This window comes from Rhyacophila brunnea, unplaced genomic scaffold (genome assembly GCF_057557595.1).
Source record: "Rhyacophila brunnea isolate RB1 unplaced genomic scaffold, BYU_Rbru_1.0 scaffold_17, whole genome shotgun sequence".
Lineage (NCBI taxonomy): Eukaryota > Metazoa > Arthropoda > Insecta > Trichoptera > Rhyacophilidae > Rhyacophila > Rhyacophila brunnea.
The window spans coordinates 14,293,063-14,319,366 of NW_028232827.1; the positions used below are offsets into that span (position 1 = coordinate 14,293,063).

The 26,304-nt window shown below is 33.2% G+C and overlaps 2 protein-coding genes across 6 annotated transcripts in view; both read right to left on the minus strand.

Annotated features, from left to right (window-relative positions):
* RfC3 (replication factor C subunit RfC3) overlaps positions 1–26,304 on the minus strand; it is a 54,571-nt gene that overhangs the window by 15,844 nt on the left and 12,423 nt on the right. The gene's annotated exons all lie outside the window — the stretch shown is intronic.
* Positions 1,336–11,521, minus strand: LOC147073727 (ras-related protein Rab-28-like). 5 transcript variants are annotated; one of them, XM_085944922.1, is made up of 5 exons: positions 11,448–11,521; positions 7,605–7,915; positions 6,397–6,585; positions 4,491–4,724; positions 1,336–3,510 (listed from the first exon to the last, which is right to left on the minus strand). In XM_085944922.1, exons 2-5 carry the CDS (start codon positions 7,680–7,682, stop codon positions 3,196–3,198), a joined length of 816 nt encoding a protein of 271 aa, XP_085801048.1. In that variant the 5' UTR covers positions 7,683–7,915; positions 11,448–11,521; the 3' UTR covers positions 1,336–3,195. The 5 variants fall into 5 exon arrangements, with proteins under 5 accessions (XP_085801048.1, XP_085801044.1, XP_085801047.1 ...); XM_085944918.1 differs by having other exon boundaries at positions 7,605–8,050; XM_085944921.1 differs by having other exon boundaries at positions 7,605–8,050; positions 11,386–11,521.

A 26,304-nucleotide genomic window follows, 5' to 3' on the forward strand; every position in this document is an offset into this window, starting at 1 on the left:
CATGAATTATAGGTATTGTTAAGTTCCAACGAGAAGAGAGCACTTGTATTTTTATGTAAAGCCTTAGGCGTGATAATTCTCAATCCGCAATAAAAACATTATTTTAAGAGCAAAATGAATTAAAACCACTAGATAGTAGATAGAAACTAATTAAAATTCCTCGTCTGCTTTCTCTATAAAATCGTATCGAACGTCTATTTATTTCATTCGACAGTGCGGAGCCCAATTGTCCTGGCGCTCAGTTGTCCCATTCCAGGTACTTACATTCTACTTCCGAGTCAAAAATAAAACAACACAATAACAATAAGTTATATATTTCAATGAAGCAATTTCATTCATAACATGATATTGTATAAAATTAATAGGTAGATAGTTTTTTTTTTCTTTGAAAAGGTATCAAAGTGTAGATAAGTATATAATTCGGTACCGGCCTGTTATACGTTCTCCAATTGGCAGAACATCATAAAATCCATGTTTAATTGATGCATTTATTTCCAAAGACAAATAAGTCCATATAATAAGGTCAGAATCTGACAAAAAATATGTACACATTCTATATATAATTTTGCACAATGTGTAATGAATGATCTACTTATAAAATCTGTAAAAGGTGTACACGAAAATGGATGTTTAAAAACTTAATCACCTATAGAAACTGATAAATTAATAAGACACTAACAAATGCCATTATGTTCAATTTTATTTTGCTTATACTTATTGCATTTAACGGTTGAACAGCTAATAAAAATTGACCATGATATTTATATATATCTTCCAAAATTTTGTGATAAAATATTCCCATTATATATCCCATTCATTAAAAATTTATTATTGTTCAAGACTATAAATTTCAGTATGACACTTCAGAATATTTTATTATTTCATTAGTTTTATGACGACCCATTAGTGTGATTTCACCATATGGACGAACCCCAATCATAAATATTGAATTGCAAACATATCGATATTTGGAAATTGTATTTGGTAGTTGCTAAATATAGCTTTCGAAATAAGATTTGTTGAGAATTCCGCCATATGGTGTCCGTACAAGAGGCAAGTACCTGATATTTTAAATAATTTACTCTTCAGTAAGTAAATTTTCTATAAACAATGTATTGTAGTTTATGGTCTATCACAAACAAAAGATTTACTATCTTATCATTATACCTGACAAATTTAGAATCTTGTAATCTAATACAAGATATAAATTTACAGTAAATGAACAAAATAAATTATTTATTTTAACCCTTCAATCGCCGAGCCGAGGTTCAAGTATGCTAGCGTTTAAACATTGAGTCGGTTAACAGGTTAATAGTACAAGATTTTTTTTTTTTAAATTGGAATGATAAAATCACAATAATTAATGCAATCAACAACTTCATAGCTAAGCAAATTTACGACAATGCTTTTGAAAATATTTTATCTTTAGACCACACAAAATTTTTTGTAAATTAAACACCTCGGCGATATTTTTTTTTAATAGCAAGCAACATTTAAAATTAAAATAAAATTGTAATAAAATATGTAGTAGGTTTGTTCTGTGTATTTCTTAATTCAACAATAATATGTATCTTCATCATGTGCCTGTCGTTCCTCCATTTTGAAGAGTGCCTAGGAGGGTGAGGTATCAGTATATACAGGGGAGTAAAATTCCAGGTAACAAACACTCACATCAACTGATAAAATATAGAAATGTCTACTATCCATACTTGCAATAACTGACACCAATTCAAACAATTTTTCCTTTATAATAATTTTAAAACAGGGTGAACAGGTAGTTTGTGAATTACAGCCAGAACAAACCTACTATCAAAGAACACAATATTAATTTCAAAGTACATTAAATTTACAGTGTACATTATATAATTCATGTAAATACCCATAAATCGGCTTACTTTTCAAATATAACATCGGTTTTTTGTAAAAAGAGGGAATCAACCATTTTGGCGAAATCGAAATTTTAATGAAAAAATAATATGTACCTCACTAGCTTTGTTGTGTAAAAACGGCGAATTTGTATATTCACAGGAAAGTACTTAAAAACGATAATTGTAAGGGTGAATATATTTAGTATTACAAATAAAAAGCGAATGTGACATATTAGGCCTTTTAAAATATTATATTATAATGCCTATTATAAAGACAGTATTCTTTCTAAGCTTTATTATAAACTTGTTAGACATTTATAATCATCCACAGGTAATTAATAAATAAATGTAAAAAGTTAAAAATCCTTCTCCCGTAAAATGGCATTTTTTTTAATTCCCCCTTTTTACAAAACACCGAAAGTCCGTTTCAAATATTAAAATTTATACATAATATTAAATTATGACATCATATTTCAATTAATTCCGGAAAATATTGTGTAAATTGAACTTAGAAGATTTGTTATATTGTAACCGAGACGGCATATGTATCGACACTGAAAATTTTAAACAATGTAGATAGTGACATTCAAAAAATAAAATTGTATTAAAAATGATAGTATAGAGCAGTGTTCTTCAACCGGTGGTACGCGGACCAGCGCCGGTCCACGAAAGCTTTCACCATGCTTTCAACCGACTATACCGCTACACAATTCGGGGAATTCCCACTAGATGAAATGCTGACTGTTGAATCACCGTTGCTTTTATTTAATTTTAGTAGATATTTTTGCCAATATACAGAATTTGCAACCATGTAAACCAAAAAGAAGCAGCAGATGTCGCACTAACCAAAAATTGTAATTTTATAACATAAAATTTAATAAACAAAATACTATCTATATTGTTTATTATTTCTGGCTGATACCGGGCCGTGAAATATTTCTCCTATGTTCGCCGGGCCGTGGGAGTTAAAAGGTTAAAGAACGCTGGTATAGAGACATCATGTTAACACTCCAGTTACTGTAATATAACCTTAGGTTACCGTTATATTTCAGTTAATATGCGCTTCGTCATTTTAATATTTCGGCTGTTCCTTGAATCATCAATATTACATCTAATTAAAATGTTATTATCGATAGCATTATCATAATTTAATAATTTATTTTAATTTTTAAAAGGCTTAATGCTGATTGAACAAAAGCATTGACACAATCACAATTAGCTATGCCAACAAAATACTGAAAATAACATCAAGAGTATCAAGAGATACAACTGCTACATATAGAAATTTTCAGTGTCAATCGGTTTTATTTGTCATAAATTACGACAATCATTGCAAAATGCAAACAGCAGACGAAGAGGCCTTTATTTTGAGTTGCCTTATATTCTTTTTGCCTCTCTTTTTGGTGACATCATTGTTTTCCTCGTCGACACCTTCCTGAATGGCTGCAGATTTTTTACTTTTTCTGGTCGACACGGGCAGGTTTGCAGACTTCATGTTATTGTTTATTTTATTTTTCCTTTCCACGATCGGATTCCTGACTTGTTGGGCCAGCTCGGCTTTGACAATTGTCGAGTTGTAGATGGATCTACTGACCGGGATGCCGAGGATCTGAGAGACTAATGCTGTTATAGTGGCGTTCACCTAAAACAATAAAATACAATAATTTATATATTTCAGCACAAACGTTGCCTGAAAATGGGAGAGCATAATATGACATTCATTTTAGAGAGAGAAGGTTTACATATTTTTGTTTTAATATTCAAAATTTCGAATCAATTATATTCAATTATCCGGATGGATATCTTTTTAATCATCAGTTTTGCATGATTATAGGAAAAATATACAAAAAGGACGATTTAAAAAAAAATATTAATATCAAAAAAAAGTTTATTCTGGAAGTAAAATAGATGTATTAAAATGATAATGCGGATTTATTGTTATCCGGACAATCATCATCCCCAATTAGTCCGAATAATTGAGGATCTACTGTATGTTATTGTCCAGTTGTCCTGGGCTAAAGTAGAACCAATAAATAACAAATTCCTTTGTTTGTTTATCCCTGCGATTCTACTACATATATATCACCGATTTTTCTATTCATTGGAGGTAAACGATAACTAACGAAAAGAATAATAATACACATGGAACACTGGTTGTCATTAGCATGCATGTGATCACCTCTTCACCTGATCTTAACCATAATCGATTAAATGTGACACTCTCAAACTTGTGAATTATTCATTGAATAAAAGAAATGGTTTATTAAATTATTAGCAAGTCTAAGTACGTTATAAAAACAAAATATTTGAGTGATCTGTGACATAGGTTAGTAATTAAGGCATTCAGTTGATACCTATCTTGATTTAATGTACAAAAACCGATAGCCAACATTGTAGCGCAGTTTGATAAGTATTCATGTAAAAACTAATAGGTAGTTAAAATTGTTGTAATTAAGTAGGACACCCGTAGCTTAATTGGAAAAGCACACTGGCGCAAATCCAGCGGTTACAGGTTCAAGTCTCGTTGAGTGTCGTATTTTTTTCTAGTGTGTATATTATAATATGCATGAGATGTTTTCAAATTATGTATGTTCAATTATAAAATAAATAAACTTTACTAACATTTTCTCCAGTGCGAGCCGATCCAGTATAGTTATTGAGGAAGTTGTCCTTAGAGAAAGCGTGAGCACTGGACAACCGGATGGCCCTTTGGTGCTCCAGGTCGCATTTGTTTCCGAACATGGCCAAAAGCGGCTGTGCTTCCTCTTCGATGAAAATACTCCTCACCATCTCCAGCCAGTATTCCAGCCTCTCAAAGCTTGCTAGGTTTGTCACATCGTACACTAAAATTATTATCTGAAAAAGAAGATATTGACAATATTAGTTTTGTTTATTGTATTACTATTATAATGATAGTTATTGTCAACCGTTCCGAAGATGACATTAATAAAAATAACTGTATCAAAACCATTTGTTTTGTGTGTTTGAAGATCGGTAATACCAAGTTATGCTACATTTGTATGGGCTGGCGTTTAAACTATTATGATCATGGCCCCCACACTCTGAAGTGGGCACCCAGGCCATAATGTTTGGCGGGTCTCCCAACCTATCACTAAGGTTAAGGGCAGTGTAATGTTCTACAATCTACACCAGTTTTCCTCAAATGGTATTCCGCTGAACTCCAGGGTTTCGTGTAAAATAAAGGATGTTCCGTGTGTGTTTAGCGATTTTAAATAAATCCACTTGATTTGTCAGCACTCATATTATATTATGAAGCTCTGATCGCGACCCCATGTATGATAACTAGGGCCCGGATTTGTATGCAACAAAAAACATGGTTATATGCATGTACGTATGCACTTAAAATCAATAAAATATGCACTGAAACCGAAAAAATATGCAGTTAAAAATTGATATTTTTTGTGGAAAAAAATTGTAAATACCCACTTTACCCAATATTACTGATAAAACATCGAATAACTAGTTAATAATTTTTCAACATAATACGATATCAGAACAAAAACCACAAACAAAGAATATAAAGTTAATCAATTACAATTTTCAAAATAGTTTTTTCACAAGTATCTAAGTAATAAATGCAATGTAAACAGAACATAACTTAAAAAACAAAAACGACACACTTAACTATTTCTAAATAAGTACTATTTTCTGTTTTTTGCCCGAAAAAAAATTACATTATTTTTTTCAATATTATGCTCTGGCATTAAATTTTCCGCATAGGTATCTGTCAGTATTTTGTTTGTATGCGGAAAACTACCTCTCAACGTCCACTTGGGCAAACTTTAAATAATAGTGCCCGAGTTGACTTCATTTTTCCACTGATAAATCCACAGCTCGGAGATGGCATTAAAAATGCAAGTGCATCTAAACTATCTTCCTTCCTAACTTAGTTATATTTCGATAAAATAATTTAAAAAAACTAAAATTATACATTCAAAAGCTCTACAATATGCATTTATTTATAAAATATGCACCAATGTCTCAAATATGCTCTAACGTCTCAAATATGCATTTATATGCACAATAAAATTTTATTTTTGGATTCTGTGTCTTTCAAAACAGATTTCTGTGCAACTCTCATTGCTGTGCATACACTTTAACAAAACATGCACTAGCATATAAATCCGGGTCCTAATGATAACCATGGAGCATGCGATCCTTTGCCATAAAGAATAGTCATTTTTATTAGTCAGGAAACACATTGAAAATATTTGTAAAATGGAATTTTACTCTAAAAAATTGCAACATTCTTTAGCAAATTTGTGGTATGTTTATCTTAAACTTAACTGCCCTACCCGCCACGCCTATAAAATACATACTTATAATTGTTCAACAACAGATACATGTTTGAATTCTGTTTCATGCATAGATATTATGTACGTATGACGGAGGGATGTGAAAACTGCTTCCAACTCATTTTTCACTAATATGTCGCTTGTACTATTTAAATCCTCAGCACCTCAATCAATTAATGGTGATAAATATAATACAGTTAATTAAAACTTACGTGCGAGGCATAGAGGTAATTCGGCAGCATGGTCGTGGCCCCAGCGCCTCCAGCGACGTCGCACAGTTTGAGAGGCACCGGGGGTCTGGCGGGGCGCACCGTGCACTCGCCCAGGAGCACCTCCGCGCCCTGCGTGGGGGCCGCGACCCCCGACCACTGGAGTCCTACGTAACGCGCGCATAGCATACTCTAAAAAAAGGTGAAACAATAATTGTCAATAGCATACAATTGTCATAAAACATCATAATAATATTGTAAAATAAAAAACTAATGTAGGTATTTAAAATATTTCGAAACCACTTAAAAGAGATATTTTTCGATAATTATTATCGTAGATATACAGGATGTTTTAAAAAAAATCAATAAAGTGCCTACAAACATTAAGTACCTAATTACATATTTTTTTGGTTCTTGCTGGTTTACAGGAAGCCAGCCTGAAACAAATTTAGAATATAGCCGGTGTACTGGATTATTTGTTGGGTTAGGTTAGGTTAGGTTCATTCTTGAATTTTGCCAAAATAGGCTATGAAAATTAGCGCGGTGCCCACCTGGCTTCCTGTAAACCGACTTGTACCTTTTTTAATTTTAAATTTAAGACACATAGATTCAAGCGTTTATTCAAAAAACTATTAAGTAGGTACCTTATTCTATAGAACAAAATTAATAATTACTATGGCATTACAATTGTCCATTTTGTTTCACTACAAATAACATTTAATAGTACAAATTGAAATGCTTCCATTGGAATTTTGAATAATTCGAATTTACAGCGAAGTAAATGGTTAAATGGATATTTTTTCTAACCATAAAGCGAACGAACGAATGGTAAAAAATCGCAGATTAAAAATAAGATAAGTAACTTAGTTCGTCATATACGCAAAATATTGCACACTGCGGTCAATTTACCGCGAACCAAAATCAAAAATCGAACATATATCATGTTTTTATTTTTGATCACTTGCAACACTAGCTATGTTGTAATTATTGCAGGTTTAAAATTTTAGTCTACATTTTAAAATGTAAATGAACATTTGGAGTAATTCTTGTACGAAATATAAAAAAAAATGGCAAAAACTGCATATATGGATAATCGTTCTTTTTTGAGATTATACAAAAATATATGAAATTCAACTGAGATTACATCAATGTCTATCAAATAAATAATTACTGAGATATATATGAGAATAGATAGTCAATGTTTTACTTACTTTTCCTGTGGCCGATTCGCCAACCAGCGAAATCTTAATCTGTCTCTCCACACCAACATCTTCTTCCGAATCAGACATTGGCCGTCATACTTCAGCACCTTTTCAAAACTCATTGAGATAATACACAAACAGTTTTCTTGCACGGTCAATCTCCAATTAAAAAAAAAACCACTACGCCACTGATTTTAATCACACGGCCAATTTATCGACACACGAAATACGCGGTCAATTCACAATGTAAAATAAACACTACGCCACTGAATTTAATCACACACGGTCAGTTTTACCTAAGTTCGACGAATAGGTTTTACCTGGTTATTAAAAAATCAATATACCTGTTATTTTATTATTCAGGTATTATGAAACACTTTCATTTACGGAATTATTTCACATTTGAATGATTAAATTTCTTGAATATGTCAAGGTCGAATGGTAAGCATTGCTGTCTATTGAAAAATACAAAGGAATAGGTATAAATTAATATTACTCGATGTCAAACAGTTAACTTCTAAAGTTTACGGTTGACTTCAAAATTAATTATAGTCGCAAAAGGGATGCCATAAATTGTCATAATAAATCCTATAAGTATATTGCTTTATTAGTCGGGAAGATATCTGTATCAATCGAGTTGTTTTTATTGACTCTAGAATCCAATGTGGATATTAGCTGCCTTACGAAGAGGAAGAGGTAATTTTTTATTAGGTCCATTTTATTAGGATATTAGGTCCATGCTCTTGATACAAGCACACATACTATCAATTTGCCAGATACGGAATTCGAACATGAGTCCCACGACTTTATAAGCGAACATATTACCACTCATCCATCGAGGGCGCAACAGAAATATATAGAAATCTGTAGAATATAATATAATTTATACTAGCTTTTTTGTAAAATTGAATTTTACCATTTAAATGAGCTATAAATAAAACCAGCTGTTTAAATTACATTAAGGGTTTCGAAATTGTTTAATTCATCTTCAGATAGGTACCATCAAGGGCCAAGACACACGGCAACGCTGTGTTTGTGGCCGTGTTTCTTGACTTTAAGACTCTGAATATGAAATCTTTTTTTTCGAACCGATCAATATTTTGTTATGGTACAAGTCGGTTATGAGGAATACAGCGGAAAACACATTTTGAAAATACCCGATATACTGGATTATTTGTTAGTTTAGGTTAGGTTAACCTATAATCCAGTAAATCAGCTATTTTCAAAATGTGTTTGCCGCTGTATTCCACATAACCGACTTGTACCTTTGTTATTTATATACTTAAGTATAAAAAAAGGTTAAATATAAAGCATGTTATTTTAATACAACCTATTGGTGAATTACATGTAGGAATATACCAACATGAACATTTTCCTACTTAACGTATGTATATATCTTCATTTGTTCCGAACAGATTACCTCATTGCATTCGAAGATACTCAATAACTAGCACTACCATCGTAATTTAGAGCAACGGCCTGAATATAGTCGGACTTGCCGCCGCCCTAAGACCCACCAGATCGAAAAACTCCTCAAATTAGGCTGAAGTTCGTACAAGGAACTAGGAGAGGCCTTTATCAATGGATGATGATATTTTGTATGCAACGTATCATGACATAACGTTATAGGTGATTTAATTTACTGATATCGCATGCATTTTATGTCTTTCAATTTGATTAATTCAGTTTACCTCTCGGGGTCAGCAATATTTCCACTATGAACAAAAGAATTGTCAATATATCACTGTTTTAAATTAGGTAATAATTAATAACCGGTTTATTTGAATAGGTGGGAGGATAATCAAGATGGCTCAATCACTATGCAAGGTATCTTTATCAAATTGAATAAATGTATATTACATTAAAAATGTTAATGTAGTTAGTTTCGTACGAAATAATATTTTATACTAATCGATGGCTTAAGGTTAAAGCACATATTAATATGTATGGGTTTATTGAAAAAAATCGAAGGCGAAATATAATATTATAAATATTTGTATGAGACAAATACAATATTTTTACAGTATAAACGCACAGGTATTTTATTTCGTGTATTGTGACAGTATTGTGTCAAAATATATTTATTTTATATTTGCTCACTCTTAAAATACAATTATTTTTAGAATCCTCCGATTTTTAATAATCTCAAGAAATATTTTTTTCTAAATTTCGAGAATAAATTCTCATTTCTTGAGAAATCGATTGTTAATAGACAAAACTAACGAAGAGAAGTTGAAACGGAGTTTTAAAAAGTAGCCGGCAATTTTTTTTTGGCATAAATGAAGCTAAAAAAAACCCTAGACTTCGATTGTGTACGGAATATCATAAATTACCCAGTAAAAAAAGCTTTTTTTGGCGAATAACGTAAATTCGGCAAGAGGTAATTATTGATTATAATGTAGATTTCTGGAAAATCTCGAGAAATTAATAAAGTAATCTCGAATTCTCAAGAATGTTCTTGGATTCGGGAAACGAAAAAAGTCGAGAAATCACAACCTCTACTTAAGTGTATGTAGTCATTATGATAACGATCATGGCCCCCACATCCTGAAGCAGGCCCTCAGGCTAGGATTTTTGGCGGGCCCCCCTACCTATCGCTAAGGGTAAAGGCAGCGTGACGCGCTGCAATAGAGTTTTCCAAATGGTGTACGCGGTAAAATTAACGTGTATTTTTAGCGATTTTTTTGTATTTTTAATAGGTATGTACATCCATTTGAATTAGGTATGTATTGAGTATTGGGACACAGTTAAAAATTGCATCGTACAACCAAAAAAACAAAATTATTAATATTATTAAAGTAATATAGCGCCTTACTTTTACCTACACTTTTTTTGATCAAATTTGTGATCTGTGATCTTATTTATCCGGTCGACTCATCACGCCGGGCCCTTTCTGAGCCCGGGCCTCCAGGCTAGAGCCCTGTCAGCCCCCCCCTTGTGGGGGCCATGATAACGATACTAAATACCAGTGTCGAAGGGTGGAGATAGGCTGTTGAGATTCAACATAAACGGTGCACATAAAACTATATCAGTCATATTTGTTTTTATTGAACCAAGCGACAATAATTGAGATGGTATTGGTTAGTTTTTAAAAATCAATTAAACCCTGCCTCACCTTTCATTCAGACTTATTTTTGTTTTCTTTGAAATAAGAATACATAATACAGATGGTGTTGGTAAGTTTTTTTTAAATTCATTAAGCCTTGCCTAAACCAAACCATAATCGACATAATTTTAGATATTTTATAGATAAATGAATATTTTTTTACTATTATCTACTACGGCTTGGTTTTCACAGGGTTTGATTGATTTTTTTAAAAAGTAACCAACACCATCTGTAAATTGTAGTTTTAATTCAATGACTGACGAAGTTTAGTGTGCACTATTTATGTCGGATATTAACAGCCTACATCCACCCTTCACCACTACTATGCGCTTACCAATGGCAAATGCACAATAAAAATTTAAAAATTCTAAATAAAATATATATATGCGGTAATATTTAGACTGTCTTTATATTTTTTATCATTTACATGGCAGTTTTATTTACGCATTAAATCTGAAAAAATTATAGTGTTTTTGTTCTGTTTTTAAATAAATGAAATTATTCACAACAACCTAGTTTATGTCACATCGGAGGTTTCAACAAAGGCATATGTGTACTATATGAGTGAGTATAGTATGTATATAATATATGCACGAACCCATCGATATAATATATCCACTTGAACAAATATTTTTTAACAAAAATGCACACACTCGTAAATAATTTATAATATTATATGTTTACACTTTTAAATATTATAGTAAATTGATGTCCGATATCTGCAAAAAATATGTTTCGAACTTTACTTGAGGTAAAAGACATTCGCTAAGTAATGCAGTGGCGTAGACATGTGGCCTGCGTCTAGTGTGAAACTAAAATGGTCGGTCGCTATTTTTCTTGCTTTGCCGGACAGTATTGGCCGAGACACGCTGAACAATTCGGCGCCGCATACGATATTATAGAATTATTATTGTATCCGCATAATAATTATCAAAAAAGAAGAGTGTATGACCTCCATGAAAGGCAGAAATAACACCTGATAAGGTCAATTCAATTAATAATTTAAAAGGTATGTTAAAAATAAATACTATAAAATTACTAGTTTTAAAATACAAATAAAACCTATTAATTTTAAGAGAATTATTGAAAAAAAAATTGTGCTTTTTTGGACTAAGAAATCGTCTTTTTTTACAACTAAAAAGATTCATATAATCAATTCATTGATCTGACAGCAAAATTCATTTCAATTATTTAAAAAAAAATATATTGTAAATTTGTCGTTTTTCAATCAAGTTAATTCTTATCGTAGTAGATTTTTGGGTTTCCGCCCTGTGTCCTTCTTCCTTCTTTACTCGACGTTTCGGGCTCGTTGCAGAGGCCATTATCAAGAGATGATATGTTTTTCAACATATCTCACAAACATTTACAAACACTGTTTATGTTTGTGAGATATGTTGAAAAACATATCATCTCTTGATAATGGCCTCTGCAACGAGCCCGAAACGTCGAGTAAAGAAGGAAGAAGGACACACGGTGGAAACCCAAAAATCTACTACTATAAAAAACAACCGCGAAAGCCTCAAACATTATATAAGTTAATTCTTGCATATTATACTGCCCTGATATTTTTGAAGCAAGGTTTGGTCTTATATTGCTTCACTTTAGGCGATTTTATGGTACTGCTGTTTTTATTTTTGTCTCTATTGAACAATCTCGAAAAATGTACTCAGATACCATGTAGGGGAACGTGTTCGCCACAGAACGGATTAATAAGATATACATGGGAATGCCAGTTGCCATAGATCAAGACTTTGACGGCAGTTTTAGTTTATGACCTAACGAGAGGCAAGCAATTAAACGCAATAAATAGAACATATCATATTCTTTAACAAGTGTTTAATTTAATCCGATATTTCCACACTCGAGAATAGTACCTTCTTACAACCACGCCCAGAAGGTAATGCTCTTATTGGTTATTTTTGTATTCCCTGCTGTACACAATGATCCATTTTAAGCTAACGAAGATACTTTTAGAATAGTTCAGGTAGTAGGTACCAACCAACGGAAAGCTTCGGTAGAAAACGGGATATTAAAAATAAGTCTTTAAATTAAGCTCTCGGGCATGAGCTTTCATGAAACTACTAGGCGGTAGAGGGCGGCGTATTTAATTCACGCGTTGGATAAAAAAGAAAATAACGACTGCTTTAAGCGCTGGAAAGAGTTTCCCATTACATAGTACAAATAATCACATTTGCCTGCTTATTTACACGGTACGAAAACACCTATTCAACGCATAAAAGACGGAAGGCGGGGCAACCTCGGCCTTTGAACACTTTGAGGGACACTGAAAATTCTTGGAAATATTTTTTTTCTAAAGTTGACATTTTATTACGTTATTTTTTATTATTTCGCAGTCATTAATCATCATTAATTCTATCACCGTGGTAGAAATTGCCTCTTTGCTACAAATAACGATCAACACGATGCAAATTTGACATGACAAGGGACACAAGATGCGGAAAATAGCGCGATCTTGTGCTTGCCATTTGGTTCGATGCTGGAGCGTGACATGGTGAAGTAATTAACATGGTGTCTCCACCATGGATAAATGCAATTATACAGTTATTAGTGATGTACGCAAAGGGTGCTACACTAGTACAGGGTCACTCTAAAACCAAAGCCCACTATAGTCAGGCCGTGACGTATAACTGTAAACTTCGATAGTAGTGTTATTTAGTGCGCATACTTCGATTACATGTGGTAAACTGTTTGTAGAAAATGATGATTGAAATAAGTGGTAATAATTTGAACGAAATATGCAATCGACCACAGTGGTTACCCAGCATTGCTGATAAAGCTAGAATAGGCCTTTATCCAGGAGTAGATTGACGATAATTCGAACACAGATACTGTTTTAGAATATTTGATCTAGTAAGAGCTACATTTAGTCCTGGCGTTCGTTTATTTTCGTAAACACGCGAATGTTCGGCAATCCTCGGCTTCAGTCGATAAAGAAATTATTTCAATCAGTTTTATTTTTTTTCATTTCTTCAGACCCAGTTTACCCGCCAAAACTGAGGATTTAAGGAGCCAAACGCTTGTGTGTTTCCGAAAACACATGAATGCCAGAACAAATATAGCTTCCCTAACATGTTGGATGTAAAATTTGGTAAACATTACAAAACTTAATGTATTACAGCCATACACAACACGTACCTACATCGTAATGCGTCCAGTCCACCTATATCGCATATGTATTATGTGAATGATTGAAAACCAGTTCTCTTAAAAACAACGAGGCATGTAGTGGCATGGTATAATATGGAAATAATTCAAGCTTAGACACTCTAAAATGGCGTCGCGTATTCTGGAGCGAAATTCCACTGAACAAATCGTTCCAATGGCATTGTTAATATAAAGCTGGTGTGAGTTAGATCGAGACATGTTTATATTATTATTAATTATATCGCGCGTTTGCATACTAATGGCTAGTGACAAGTTCTTGTAGAAACACCGCTATTATACTCTATATCGGTGATTCTCAAAGTGGGCGGACAGTTACAAAGCAAATGCGGCGATAGGGGACATACGATGATCGAAACGGGCTAAGAATTCTAATCGTAACCTTAGCGTAGGTATAATTTTACAATAGAGTTCATTCAAAATCAAATATTTAAAATTTTTACAATTTTTAAAATACCAATGGCGAAGACCCAATATTAAACAATTATTTAACATTTAATGTTTATCTTCTGCTAGTAAAGAAATCATCTAATTATGAGAATTTATCAACCACTATAAAATACTACTTATTTGTGTCTTTATTTAAATTAGGCAATGAAATCCTTCAGAATTGTAGAAACTTTACGATTATTGCAGAGTATTCCATGCATACAAAATCTAAAGAAATACGCCGATGACGTCATAAACAATGTTCAAGATTGCTGAGTAAAGTATGCAAACTGTGATAAGCTTATGCCATACCGGAAAATAAGACTGTATGTTTGAAAAGAATCTACCGACGGCGGTTTTATCTCTCTGCTATTTGAAATATTATTGTCTATTATAGTATTTGTCTGTCTGGCTTGGTTTGAATATATTTATCTCACGCGCTTTTTACAGCACTGTGGCAGTCTGTGAAACCTTGAGTCGCAGGATCGATGCACAGGCTGATCAAATAAAGGTGCACGGTGCCTTTTTAGTAAAATATGTATTACTTATTAAAATGATATAATATTTCCATTTTCAGTAATTTGTAGGTATCAGTAAAATGTTCAAGAACAAAATTCAAATTCAAATCTCGTAAGTTGACTATCCTAGCATTTTTTTAACCTATAGCTCCTTCTCCTTCTAACAGGCTAGTGTTTTTAATGTATTTTTTTTAACTAGATAAAATTTCCGGGTGGCAGTACCACCTGTCAACTTTCTTGGATATCGCGTAATTTTGCAACAGACATTATTTTGATTAAGATTTTCCGAACACGCCATCGCTGAACTCGTTCATTTATCAAGAGGCGACGCTTATAAGATGAGCATCAACCATAATGTTTCTATTTTTGATTGAATGTGTGTTGTATAACACACTGTTAACTTCTTAGCTAAGACGCCATTTTGTTGATTGTGTACCACTTTCACTTCGATTTATCCACTTCCGAAATCTCTTCAATTTGAATCGAGCATATTCTCACAGAAATTGCTATTTTCGTTTTCAAAATCGTGTTTTTTCCGTACTTCTTTATGCCCCTTTCCGTTAATCTGTCACAAATTAATTGTTATGCCATTTAATACTTTCTATAAATACTCGATATACTAGTACTGCAATGTAAGCATCTGTCAAAATATCATTTGTTTTCTTTCACGACCCGAGTAAAATTCGATTCCTTTATGAGCGTGTTAGTTTACTTTTCAAATTTAGAATTTGCGTTTAGGTGTATGTTTTCTCCCACCTTGCCCCTTTTAATACGTCTTCTCACTGTCTCGCTCTCTCCTATACATTTACATGTTTTCTTTGATGCGTTACAGACAGATATATAGATAAATCAAGACAAATATAAATAATGTAATTATTTAAATTGGTAAGGGTGACGCGTTGAGGAAATAAATATATTATTATGTTTTAATAGAGGTCAGTAGGTAGAAAAATATTTGGAAAACTTTTCACTATATTTTTACTGGCTAGATGAGAAAATAATTCAAGCTCGGTAACTCTTTAATGATAGTCACGTATTCTGGGGCGAAATGCCACGAAACAATACGTGCTAATGGAATAATGCTCATATAGAGTGGAATGGGTCGAATCGAGTCACAGGGGGGCGCCACAATATCGCGTGCTTGGTAAAGTTCGGCGGACAGCGCGGACGCGAAATAATGAAATCGACTCGGTTTTTCGACCAAGAAAGAAGGCAGAGGAGATTTATTTATTTTTGGCACAACCCTCACTGATTAAATTCGCCCCGTGAAACGCAGAAGGGTAGGTATTTTAAGATTAATCGTATTTGGGAAATGTAAAAAAACACACGAAGGTAAAAGCAAGCATGACGCTTGAACAGGACGTATAAACATAAAACAAAAAAAATGGTACACTTTCAAATATAAGTAAAAAAAAAAACATGCTAGTCATTTTTAAGCGAACTGTGCTACCACCGAAAAAAAACACTTAGGTATCTAAATAATATTATGTACGGATATATGAAAATGCCTATAGCATGGAAAAGCTTATATTATTCAAATGGGGTTTGAAGGGCGTCTCTCTTTCCTTATAATATAACATATACAGTAGCGAGAGGTATACATAGTATAATCTCAAGTCACCAGAGGGCGAGGACTCAGTAATATCGAAGGACAATGGTTTTTTGAGTGATTCTGATTCAAATTTTCCGTTGTTTATGAATCTGCCGGTTGCCACTCAGGCACTCTTAAGCAAACGACGCCATCTTGGTAAAACGGCGACCATTTAGGTAATATTTAAATACCTGTTACATATCTCTACATTTTTTCAAGAAATGATATAAAGATCGTTAAATTCTACGCTAAAGAGGCATCTTACAATTTTTTTGGTAATTAAGTTAAACGGTTTTACCAGAATTTGAGAAATTAATATTGGCATTTAGCTATTTTCTCGGTTTTTGGAAAAATGCCTATATAACAGTAGGTATACCTATCAATTTAGTATTTAGCGAAATGGCTTTCATGTATTTATATTAAAACACTAATTGAACGAAGAAAAGTGATTTACAATAATAAAGAATTAGGTACTTTTAACCAATATGTATTATATATATATATGGGGGTCAACAACCCCAGGCCTTGTCAGCAAACGCTGCAAGATTGCAGCAACGCGACAGTTATCGCATTCGCATATCATTTCATCTACAGACAGCACGTTCTGCAATTGTGATACACATCAATAATAGCTTACCGCAATTCATTGGATATTCATTCACATACTTCAATAAATAGGTAATCACAATAATTGATGGGAAGACACTCTCCAACATCGCATCTTGGACTGAGCATATCTCACCGCGTATTACTTACTTGATGACTTACTTACGAAATACCTGTCATTGTACTTATTTATTCACCAGTCTTCCATCCGTAACCCACATACGTCCACAGAATCCACTATCAAAGATGTAGATGTATATAGGTGTATATGATATTTACATATTTGCTTTAATACGTTGTTTCTAATAAGCTAACATATTTGAATTATAGTTGAGCGTTTATTCTATGAAATCAAAATCGACATTTAAAAAAACAGTTGTGAGAAATACGCATCCTTTTTTAAATTATGACTAGTCTGTACTATTTGGAAGCCCAGGAAGTTTGGAAGTTTTCTGATGAATCGATTGCGCCAACTGCGTCAAAGACAATCGCCGGTTCATGTAATTATAAATAATGTCCGTACTAACGACTACATAATGAAAAAGGTGCATAATTAAACGTCAATCGAATCAGTGTAATAAAGTAATATACATACTTTTATTTTTCAAAGTAAACTTACTTTCTTAAGGGCGGACATGCTCAGCGTAGGTCAAAATGGAGCTTTTATTGTATTTTCAAAGCATGATCCTGGACATTCCTTAAACGTTGTAGATAATCTATTTATATAATTTTGAAGCCTTATTATCCTTTATATTTATTTTAAACATTTGATAAAGTATTTTTTATTACATAACATAGTATTCTTTTAAACCGCTCTATTGTTTTAGAATATAGTCATATTTCAGTACATAAATGTGCAGTGGTGTTAAGATTTTTTACATTTATTAATTTTTAAACGCATTTATAAAACCATCAGTATAATTTATGTCGACATTATTATAGTGAAATATTTACGATAAAAAATTATATTGATAATCTCTGTGATTCCAAATTAGATTATCTACAACGTTTAAGGAATGTCCAGGATCATGCTTTGAAAATGCAATAAAAGCTCCATTTTGACTTACGCTGAGCATGTCCCCCCTTAAGGCTATACTTCCGTTGAGGCATGGTCTACAAAGATTGTGGCTAGGCGATGCGCGGATTGTGCAAATGACGCGTGCCGAACGAAATATAATTTGTCATAAAAATCCAACATGCGTCTATTTAATGTTATGTTTATTGTTATATTACTAATAATAATAGTATATTCATTGCCATGTTTTCTTTTTTAAGTAGGTACATACGTAAAGTTTTTTTAGTCATCTTTGCACGATTTAAGAATATTTTCATCCAACGCCATGACAAAGCAAATCGACGTGCACACACCTCGACTATCGGTTTCCGATTTGCAACGAGGGAAGAATTTCATCGCACCTACTGTTGAAAATTATTTGCCGTTTCACTGAAGTATCTACGCTCTTAATATGTCAAAATGACAGCTTGCGCGCTGAGGCGGTAACGCCTATTTAAAATATGTTTACCTTAGTCGATAACCATCGTACTCAATCATCCAGTACGGTCAGAGTAAAATAGAAACATTTCTATTTCAGTCAAAATTATCGACAGTTACGTTCATAATTCAAATGATCGGCGGCCTCGGCGGGAACCGAAACTGCCCGTGAAATTTGACCAAATTGAGATCTACTCGTCTATAATAATATCCTATTGTTATATTTAGCTTTCGTTAGCGGCCGATTCATCCGATTGGGGATAAACCTGTTTGGTTAACTCTTAAATTTCTTTTCAGATCGCAGGGTAGGTACGTATTTAAAAAGAACATGATCGCATGTGACGTTTACATAATTTTTTGATCAAACGAATAAATAGCCTTACCTAACTAACATGTAAATAATTACAAGATAAAAAGAACTTTTTATATACCACGTTTTTAAATTTTCTGTTGAATCATATAAACTTGACAATTCTATGTATTAATAATTTAGGACAATTAAGGCAATTGTCAACAAATCATTTTTTTGCTATTTTGCAACAAACAAAATATAGAATACTGAAATATCATTTTGATTTCCATAGTAACGCACGTATATATTAATAATTTAGTTGCTAGGACCACCCACTTAGCAACCAATAATAGTGGATTGGATTACGGATTTATTCCGAAATAACTTTTCATACAAAACAGAATTAACCGAAAATGAATTCAATTCTACTTAAAGATGGCTAAAAGTATTAAAAGAATGCATTGGCATTGTGTTCTGGTATATTCTAAAAGTTTCAAATGTCTAGCTAGTCGGGAAGTTAGTTAAAATCGATTGCAAGATTTGTACTGGATAAACAACCACCGGACAAACAAGAATACGAGCTAAGAAATACGTGGTTGGTAAAATTGAGTTAGTGATATGAAGTTGCTCGTTATCCTATAGTTTTACAATACTGCCTATATAATTATAATAACCTAACCTAACCTAACAGTTGGTTTGTCTTTCTAAGCCGTCGAAACTGGTCCTTATCAATTAATTTATACGTATTATTATGTTTAATTTTAATTAATAAACAGTTTAATTCCATCCACTTACAAATATTATTTTGTATTCAATACCTACTGTATCAGGATTGAAGAATATTTTTTTACTATTGAAAATAGGTACATAATTTTGAAACTCCTTACAAAATATTTCAATCAGAAAAAATCTTTGTGACTAAATGGGACTCAAACCTCACATCTTTCACTGCCCGTGTGAGTGCTTTGGTTCATCATCATCATCATCAGCCTGAATCTATCCACTGCTGGATGAAGGCCTCTTCAAGCTGCTTCCACTTCTCTCGGTCCTGTCCTTCCGCAGAACTTTATCATTTCATCGATCCAGCGGTCTCTAGGTCTACCTTGCGGACGTTTTGTACTTCTTGGATACCACTGGATGACTAGATTTTTCCAACGATTGTCTCTTCCTCGAGCTATGTGTCCAGCCCATCTCTGTTTAAGGCTTTTAATAAACTCTATTACATCGTAAACCCTTGTCTGCTTCCTTATCCACTCATTCCTCTTTTTGTCCTTTCGCGTTATCTCCAGCATGCACCTCTCCATACCACGTTGTGCTACTCTAAGTTTCTAGATCTCTCTTTTACTTAGGGTTCCTGTTTCACACGCATATGTGATCACGGGAAGCACACACTGATTGAACACTTCGCTTTAGGCACAGTGGAAGGTCACTTTTGAAGACATTATTCAGGCGGCCAAAAGCACTCCAGCCTAGCTTAAAAAAGCTTTGGTTATTTGAGTAAAATATTTATACCATCCTATGGGTATCGAACTTCGCAAAGTAAAACGACCAAGAAATTCTAAAGTAAATTTTATAGGGATACGTCTCATGCACAATTTAATTAATAACTATTTTTTCAGTGCGTAATGCAAATTTTTATTTGTTTTGTTCATCTGTCATAAACTTCAAAATAACGTTTTTAAAATTGGAACTGCGCAGAAGATCCGTGAGCATTTCAGGCTTATTACAACGTTTTATACAACGTTTTTCTTAGGTCGTATTCTTATTTGTCCGGTGGTTCTTTGTCCAATACAAATCTTGCAATCAATTTTTAACTAACTTCCCGACTAACTAGACATTTGAAACTTTTAGAATATATTATCAGAACACGATGTCAATGCATTTTTTAATACGTTTAGCCATCTTTAAGTAGAATTGAATTTATTTTTGTATGTAAAGTTATTTCGACACCATTATTGGTTGCTAAGCGGATGGTCCTAGCAACTAAATTATTAAATATATACGTGCGTTACTATGGAAATCAATATAAATGTCAAAATGACATTTCAGTATTATTTCTATCAAGTACAATTTTTTTTGATCGTTTAAGATTGTCAGGTCATTTTTATATGATTCAACAGAAAATTTAAAAACGTTGTAAGTATATAAAAAGTTCTTTTTATCTTGTATTTTTTTTTTTTGGCAAATGTAAGATTATATAATATATAAGATAATATAATGATTGGGTTTATCACGCTGTCGACGTGGGGGAAGTATGATATGGACATGTAGACAAAATCAAAGTATTGATTAATGAGCCCATGAAAAGAAAGCTTGACACAAGCTATATCTGTTGGACGTTTAATAAAATATTCAAACAAATCGATACGAGCCGATTAACGAAATTTTATGTCTATTAATATCGAAATAGGACAGTGTTGTGCGAATAACGACAAATGATTGATAATTCCGAATTAGATCGATGTATTTAAACTTTAAACGAAGCGAACATTACAAAAAATATAGGTTTAATATAACATGAACATAGGTATAAAGAATATATTATACAGAAACGATTATATACCTTCGCATACATATACAATATAACCAGAGAAATCAGAAATAATAGGAACTGAAATACCTAACGGGTGTGGAGTGGCAAACGATCTCGAGTGTGGAAGAATATGGGATAAACTTAAACACGTGTCAAGAATACGTCATTCGTCGAATACTGATTACTCCCAATTTATGCAATGACGCTCATTCAATATTGGTGTATTTGAAGGTTGCAACACACACTACAGCCCGTCTAATAATGCGCGGTTCATTTTCTTACGACACTTATACATTCAAAACACTGTATTGGGGATGAGAGCCTATCGGCATTACATTTATAAATCTGTTTTAATTTCATGTACCTAGAATTACGTTTGTGAGCGAATGCGGGTCTGGGCGAAAATAGTAAAATATTTTTTTTTTTTATTTTATTTTATTGAATGAATGAACATCCGGATTGGTTGAGATCCTCATAAAACGGCCGCCGGTAAACTGTTATCGAGACCTATTTCCCCCACCTGTCGAGCGCTTGGTGACCTATCCTGTCAACATGTATACGTACGCATTGACATAACATTGACATCATATCTTCTCTCAACATTTCGTTGATCTAGCAGCTAGCTACATATTAACATCAGCCAAAATTACACCCGCCCCCCGTTAGGGCCAAAACTACCCTTAGCATGTAAAACAGTTCACTAAAAACATCTACAAGCCGTGTAACAATAAAATTTATCATTACACGAAAAAATTGTGTTACCTTAAGACAGGTCGGATAAAGGTATCATTTTATACAATTTGAATTATCTGTATAATATTTATAGAGAAATCAGTTGATAACAGGCACATAACAGATTAATAAATAGATTTCAGATAGGCTATATCCCAATAAACTACATTTTGAAGCAGGGTTTTGAATGTGTAAGTGTCCTACGAAAATGAAACACACATTATAGACGTGCAATAGTGTGTGTTGCAACATTCAAATACACCAATATTGATGAGTGTCAGTGCACAAACCGAGAGCAGTTGTCAGAGCGAAGGACAAACTTAGAATGACGTATTCCTGACACGTATTTATCGCATATTCTTCCAGACTCGAGATCGGTTGTCTGTTACCCCACACCCATTAGGTATTTCAGTTCCCATTAATTCTGTGTTTCCTGATAACAGGTAAGTATCTACATTCTGATCAGAAGTTAGAAGAAAATGTATATTTTTTTATAGTAGGTACACGAAGGGAAATATAAAACAATAGTATTTTTTTACTCATAGTCATAACTCATAACATAACCCACCGTTGGTCGATTTAACTTTATGACACCACGTACCTACTTTATAAACAAATAAAAATAAATGAAATTGGATTATGAACGTGACATAATATGCCTGACATGTTACTTCATTATGCCTGAATATACAATGCAGACAGACAAGCCTAAATTACTATCACGAAAATCAAATACATCCATACGTGTATATATATTATAATATACACGTATTATATATACACACAAAGACGTTGAAGAACTCCTTATCAACTTTATAGACGATAACCTTAAAACAGTTCCAAATTATCTACAATCAACATTCAAGTGAAACTAAAAAAATATGAGGACAAACAACAATATTGATCAGCGATATTAAATAACTGACCGCAATTATAAATTCCTTAATATCCATTTCCCGTAGTGTCCAATTATGGCAAACTAAGTAAATCTTCTTCTTATTGTGCCATCCCCTAGCGGAGGTCGGCCACCATTAAGGCGATCTTATCTTTGTCGTCTGCTACCCGGAACAGTTCGGTGGAGCTGCACTCGTACCAAGCACGGAGGTTCTTAAGCCACGAAACAGTAAATAGCTTACTGCAATTATAATTTCCGCCATATCTGTTTTTCCAAATAGTCAGCCATATCCAATGGTAGTAGCTAACTCAATTATAATAATTATTTTCTAAATATTCTTTTCAACATAGTATGTATTTTGATTGTGAGTACGTCAATAAAAAGCGGATCATAATTCATTGGAGATGTCACCCGAATATAAGTTCCCGGTCTGTTAGTATCTCAGTCTCTGTATCGCTCCGCACAACATCTCATTCTACCTCGGAACAGTATCATAAGCATTGTAACATAACTACTGTAACATACCCTTGTATCGACTGTTTACGCTGTAAATAAAACTCGCTCCTCCATCCATCGGAGCAACCACAAAATCTCGACATCTTCATCCACAACACCATGACTCCCACAGTGATGACCGCCCACAAAATAATAAAGTCTAACTATCAAACTATCTGCAATCCATTTCGAATTGTAGATAATAATATTAGCAGCAAACATAATGCTTTTTGCTCTTAGATTTATAGAGTTATTTTCCAAGGCTGCAGTGAGATAAAAATGCCTTACATTGGTGATGTAAACGTACAACCAGTTTTTATACAATAAACTATCATTGTTTGGACTTTAGATGAACAATCACAAAAAAATAATCGCGGCAATCGTACTTTGTAATCAAACGTAAAAACACACTGTCATTTTTATCCTATAATATAAGTTTATATATAGGGTAGGTACACTAAAAATATAATTAGAAAAAAATATATTTTTTGATATCTTTCACTTTACGGTGAGTGCTTTCACCTTTAACCTATCGATTCATTTATGATTAATGCGAATTATTTTTTATAATTACGTTTTAATTAAGGTACTTCAAATTATACTAATCAAGAGGCAATCTGCTTTGTGATCAATTAGTAAGGTAAATGGCATTACTAACATAATCGTAACAGACGTCCGGCGCCAGTCAAATTTTATCATCGACGGTCTTATACTTTATGAATAATATATTTTTATTATTTAATACTAGTATAGAGGAAAGCATAATTAATATTACTTTAGATAATTATAATATATAGTTTAATAATATATAGCGGCATGACTTCTAAAATATACCCATAGATGGCGCGGCCCATTGACTGGACACCGCATGCATTATGTAGATGGATGAGGATTTAACTCTATGTTGACTCCGTAATTGATATCTCTCACAGTCTTACAGCCAGTCAGTTTAGTCTGATTAGCTCTGACCCCTTTGATCATACAGGTCATCTACTTTGAGACTAATCACCAGTGTTGCCAACCGTACTATAATAATTATAGTATTTGTACTATAATTTTCGTCTGCGTACTATGTACGATATAAAACAGGTATAGTACAAATCCCTTGACTTTGGTTTAAAATGAAATATCTTGAATTTGTCGGTAAGCGTTTTTGATTGGAAGAGGTACCCAAATAAAAATGGTTCGAGAAATGTTTCAAATTCTCCGTTATTTTTTTGTAAGAAGCAAAAATCATATAAATTTTCATCATGCGACAATGCGTACTATAATTTCTTGGCCCGCGTATTATATTTCGGTCGCAAAAATATGGCAACACTGCTAATCACCTTACACTATTGAGGTTCGTTTCTAATGATAAGTGTGGTAACTAGTTGTCAAATGTGATACCTACCTGAACTGAACTAATCCTTTGGCAAGTTCATTTGGTTATTTGGTCGAGAGTCATCTTATTTTGTTGATCTGTTTTCGTGTACCGTTTGAAGTATTATCTGTTTTTATTGACTAAATCTCTGTTAACTCTGAATAAATACTAAAGTGTTTCCATTTTAAAAACATACTACAACTGGCGACGAACGTGGGCCCAAAGTGTTTCTATATTATAAATAAATAAAACCATCCTGTAAAATCATATTTTTTCTATCGTAAACAATTTAACATTTTCAAACATAGTGTATATATTTAGTATTGAAGAACAAAAACAATTATGTCACTAAAAACGTTGAAAAATCGCAATCAATTAGTGATGTAATGAAAAAAGGTTCCCCCAGTACTAGTTACAGTCACTTTGACCTTCGTCATTTCATGAATAATAATTTTAATTAAGGTAACAACATCTTTGTTATTACAAATTCTCTGAAAGTCTGTTTTCTAATTATTTTATGTAAGCCTTCGTCACGTTTGCTTGCCAATTGCGCACAATTTTATTCTTACTTACCTAATTACTAATTAATTCAGATGGGCACCTTGGGAAGGTACCGGCTTCGAATAACAACAGGATAAAATAAATATAACCTACATAATACCTTTTTGAAATTGATATAATGTGTATATCCAGGGTATATGTGATATCCAGGGCATGGACGTTTGTAATATTCTCTTCACTGTGCCTGACATAGTCATTCAGCGCTACCCTAGAGCGGGGGGTCTAAACCTTTTTCCAATAGAGACAGACCACATAAACTACCTCCACTATATTCAGGTCGGGACACGAAACTGCAAATTTAGATCGTAGTGCAAGTTGATGCTTATTATTACAATACGTCGATGTGACGTAGTTGTTATTCACAAAACACACGTTACCAAATTGAGATCCTCACATTGGTGGAATGCGACATTTTAGTTCGAAAAAAAAATCTGGTGTCGCTAGCAACAAATTTCACGCGAATCGCGCTGCATGTCGCTAGCTGTCAGTGTTGCAGTTACACTAGCGCAAACCGCTAGAGTCGGCCATTTTAATTCAAACGTCACCTGTCTACCTCAAAGGTAAAATGATCAAATAGAGTAGTGAGGTGAGATATAGGCAAGCCCAGATTCAACTCTCTTGTCGATCTCATTGATTTGAAAAAAAAACGAATGAGTAGGTATATTTATGAAAAACAATTTGTGAATTTTGCCAGACCCGGGATTTGTACCCGAAACCCTTGACTTACCAAGCGGATACGTCACCACTCGGCCATCGCAGGCGCTCGTTAGTAATACATATAAAATAATAATTTAATATTGTGCTAGGCGTAGCATCGTAGACCAAATGACAACATTGCGTAGACTCTACGTCGTAGAGTGTAGACGTAGACCATATCACCTACGTAGGTCAATTTGATTACTTATTATTATAT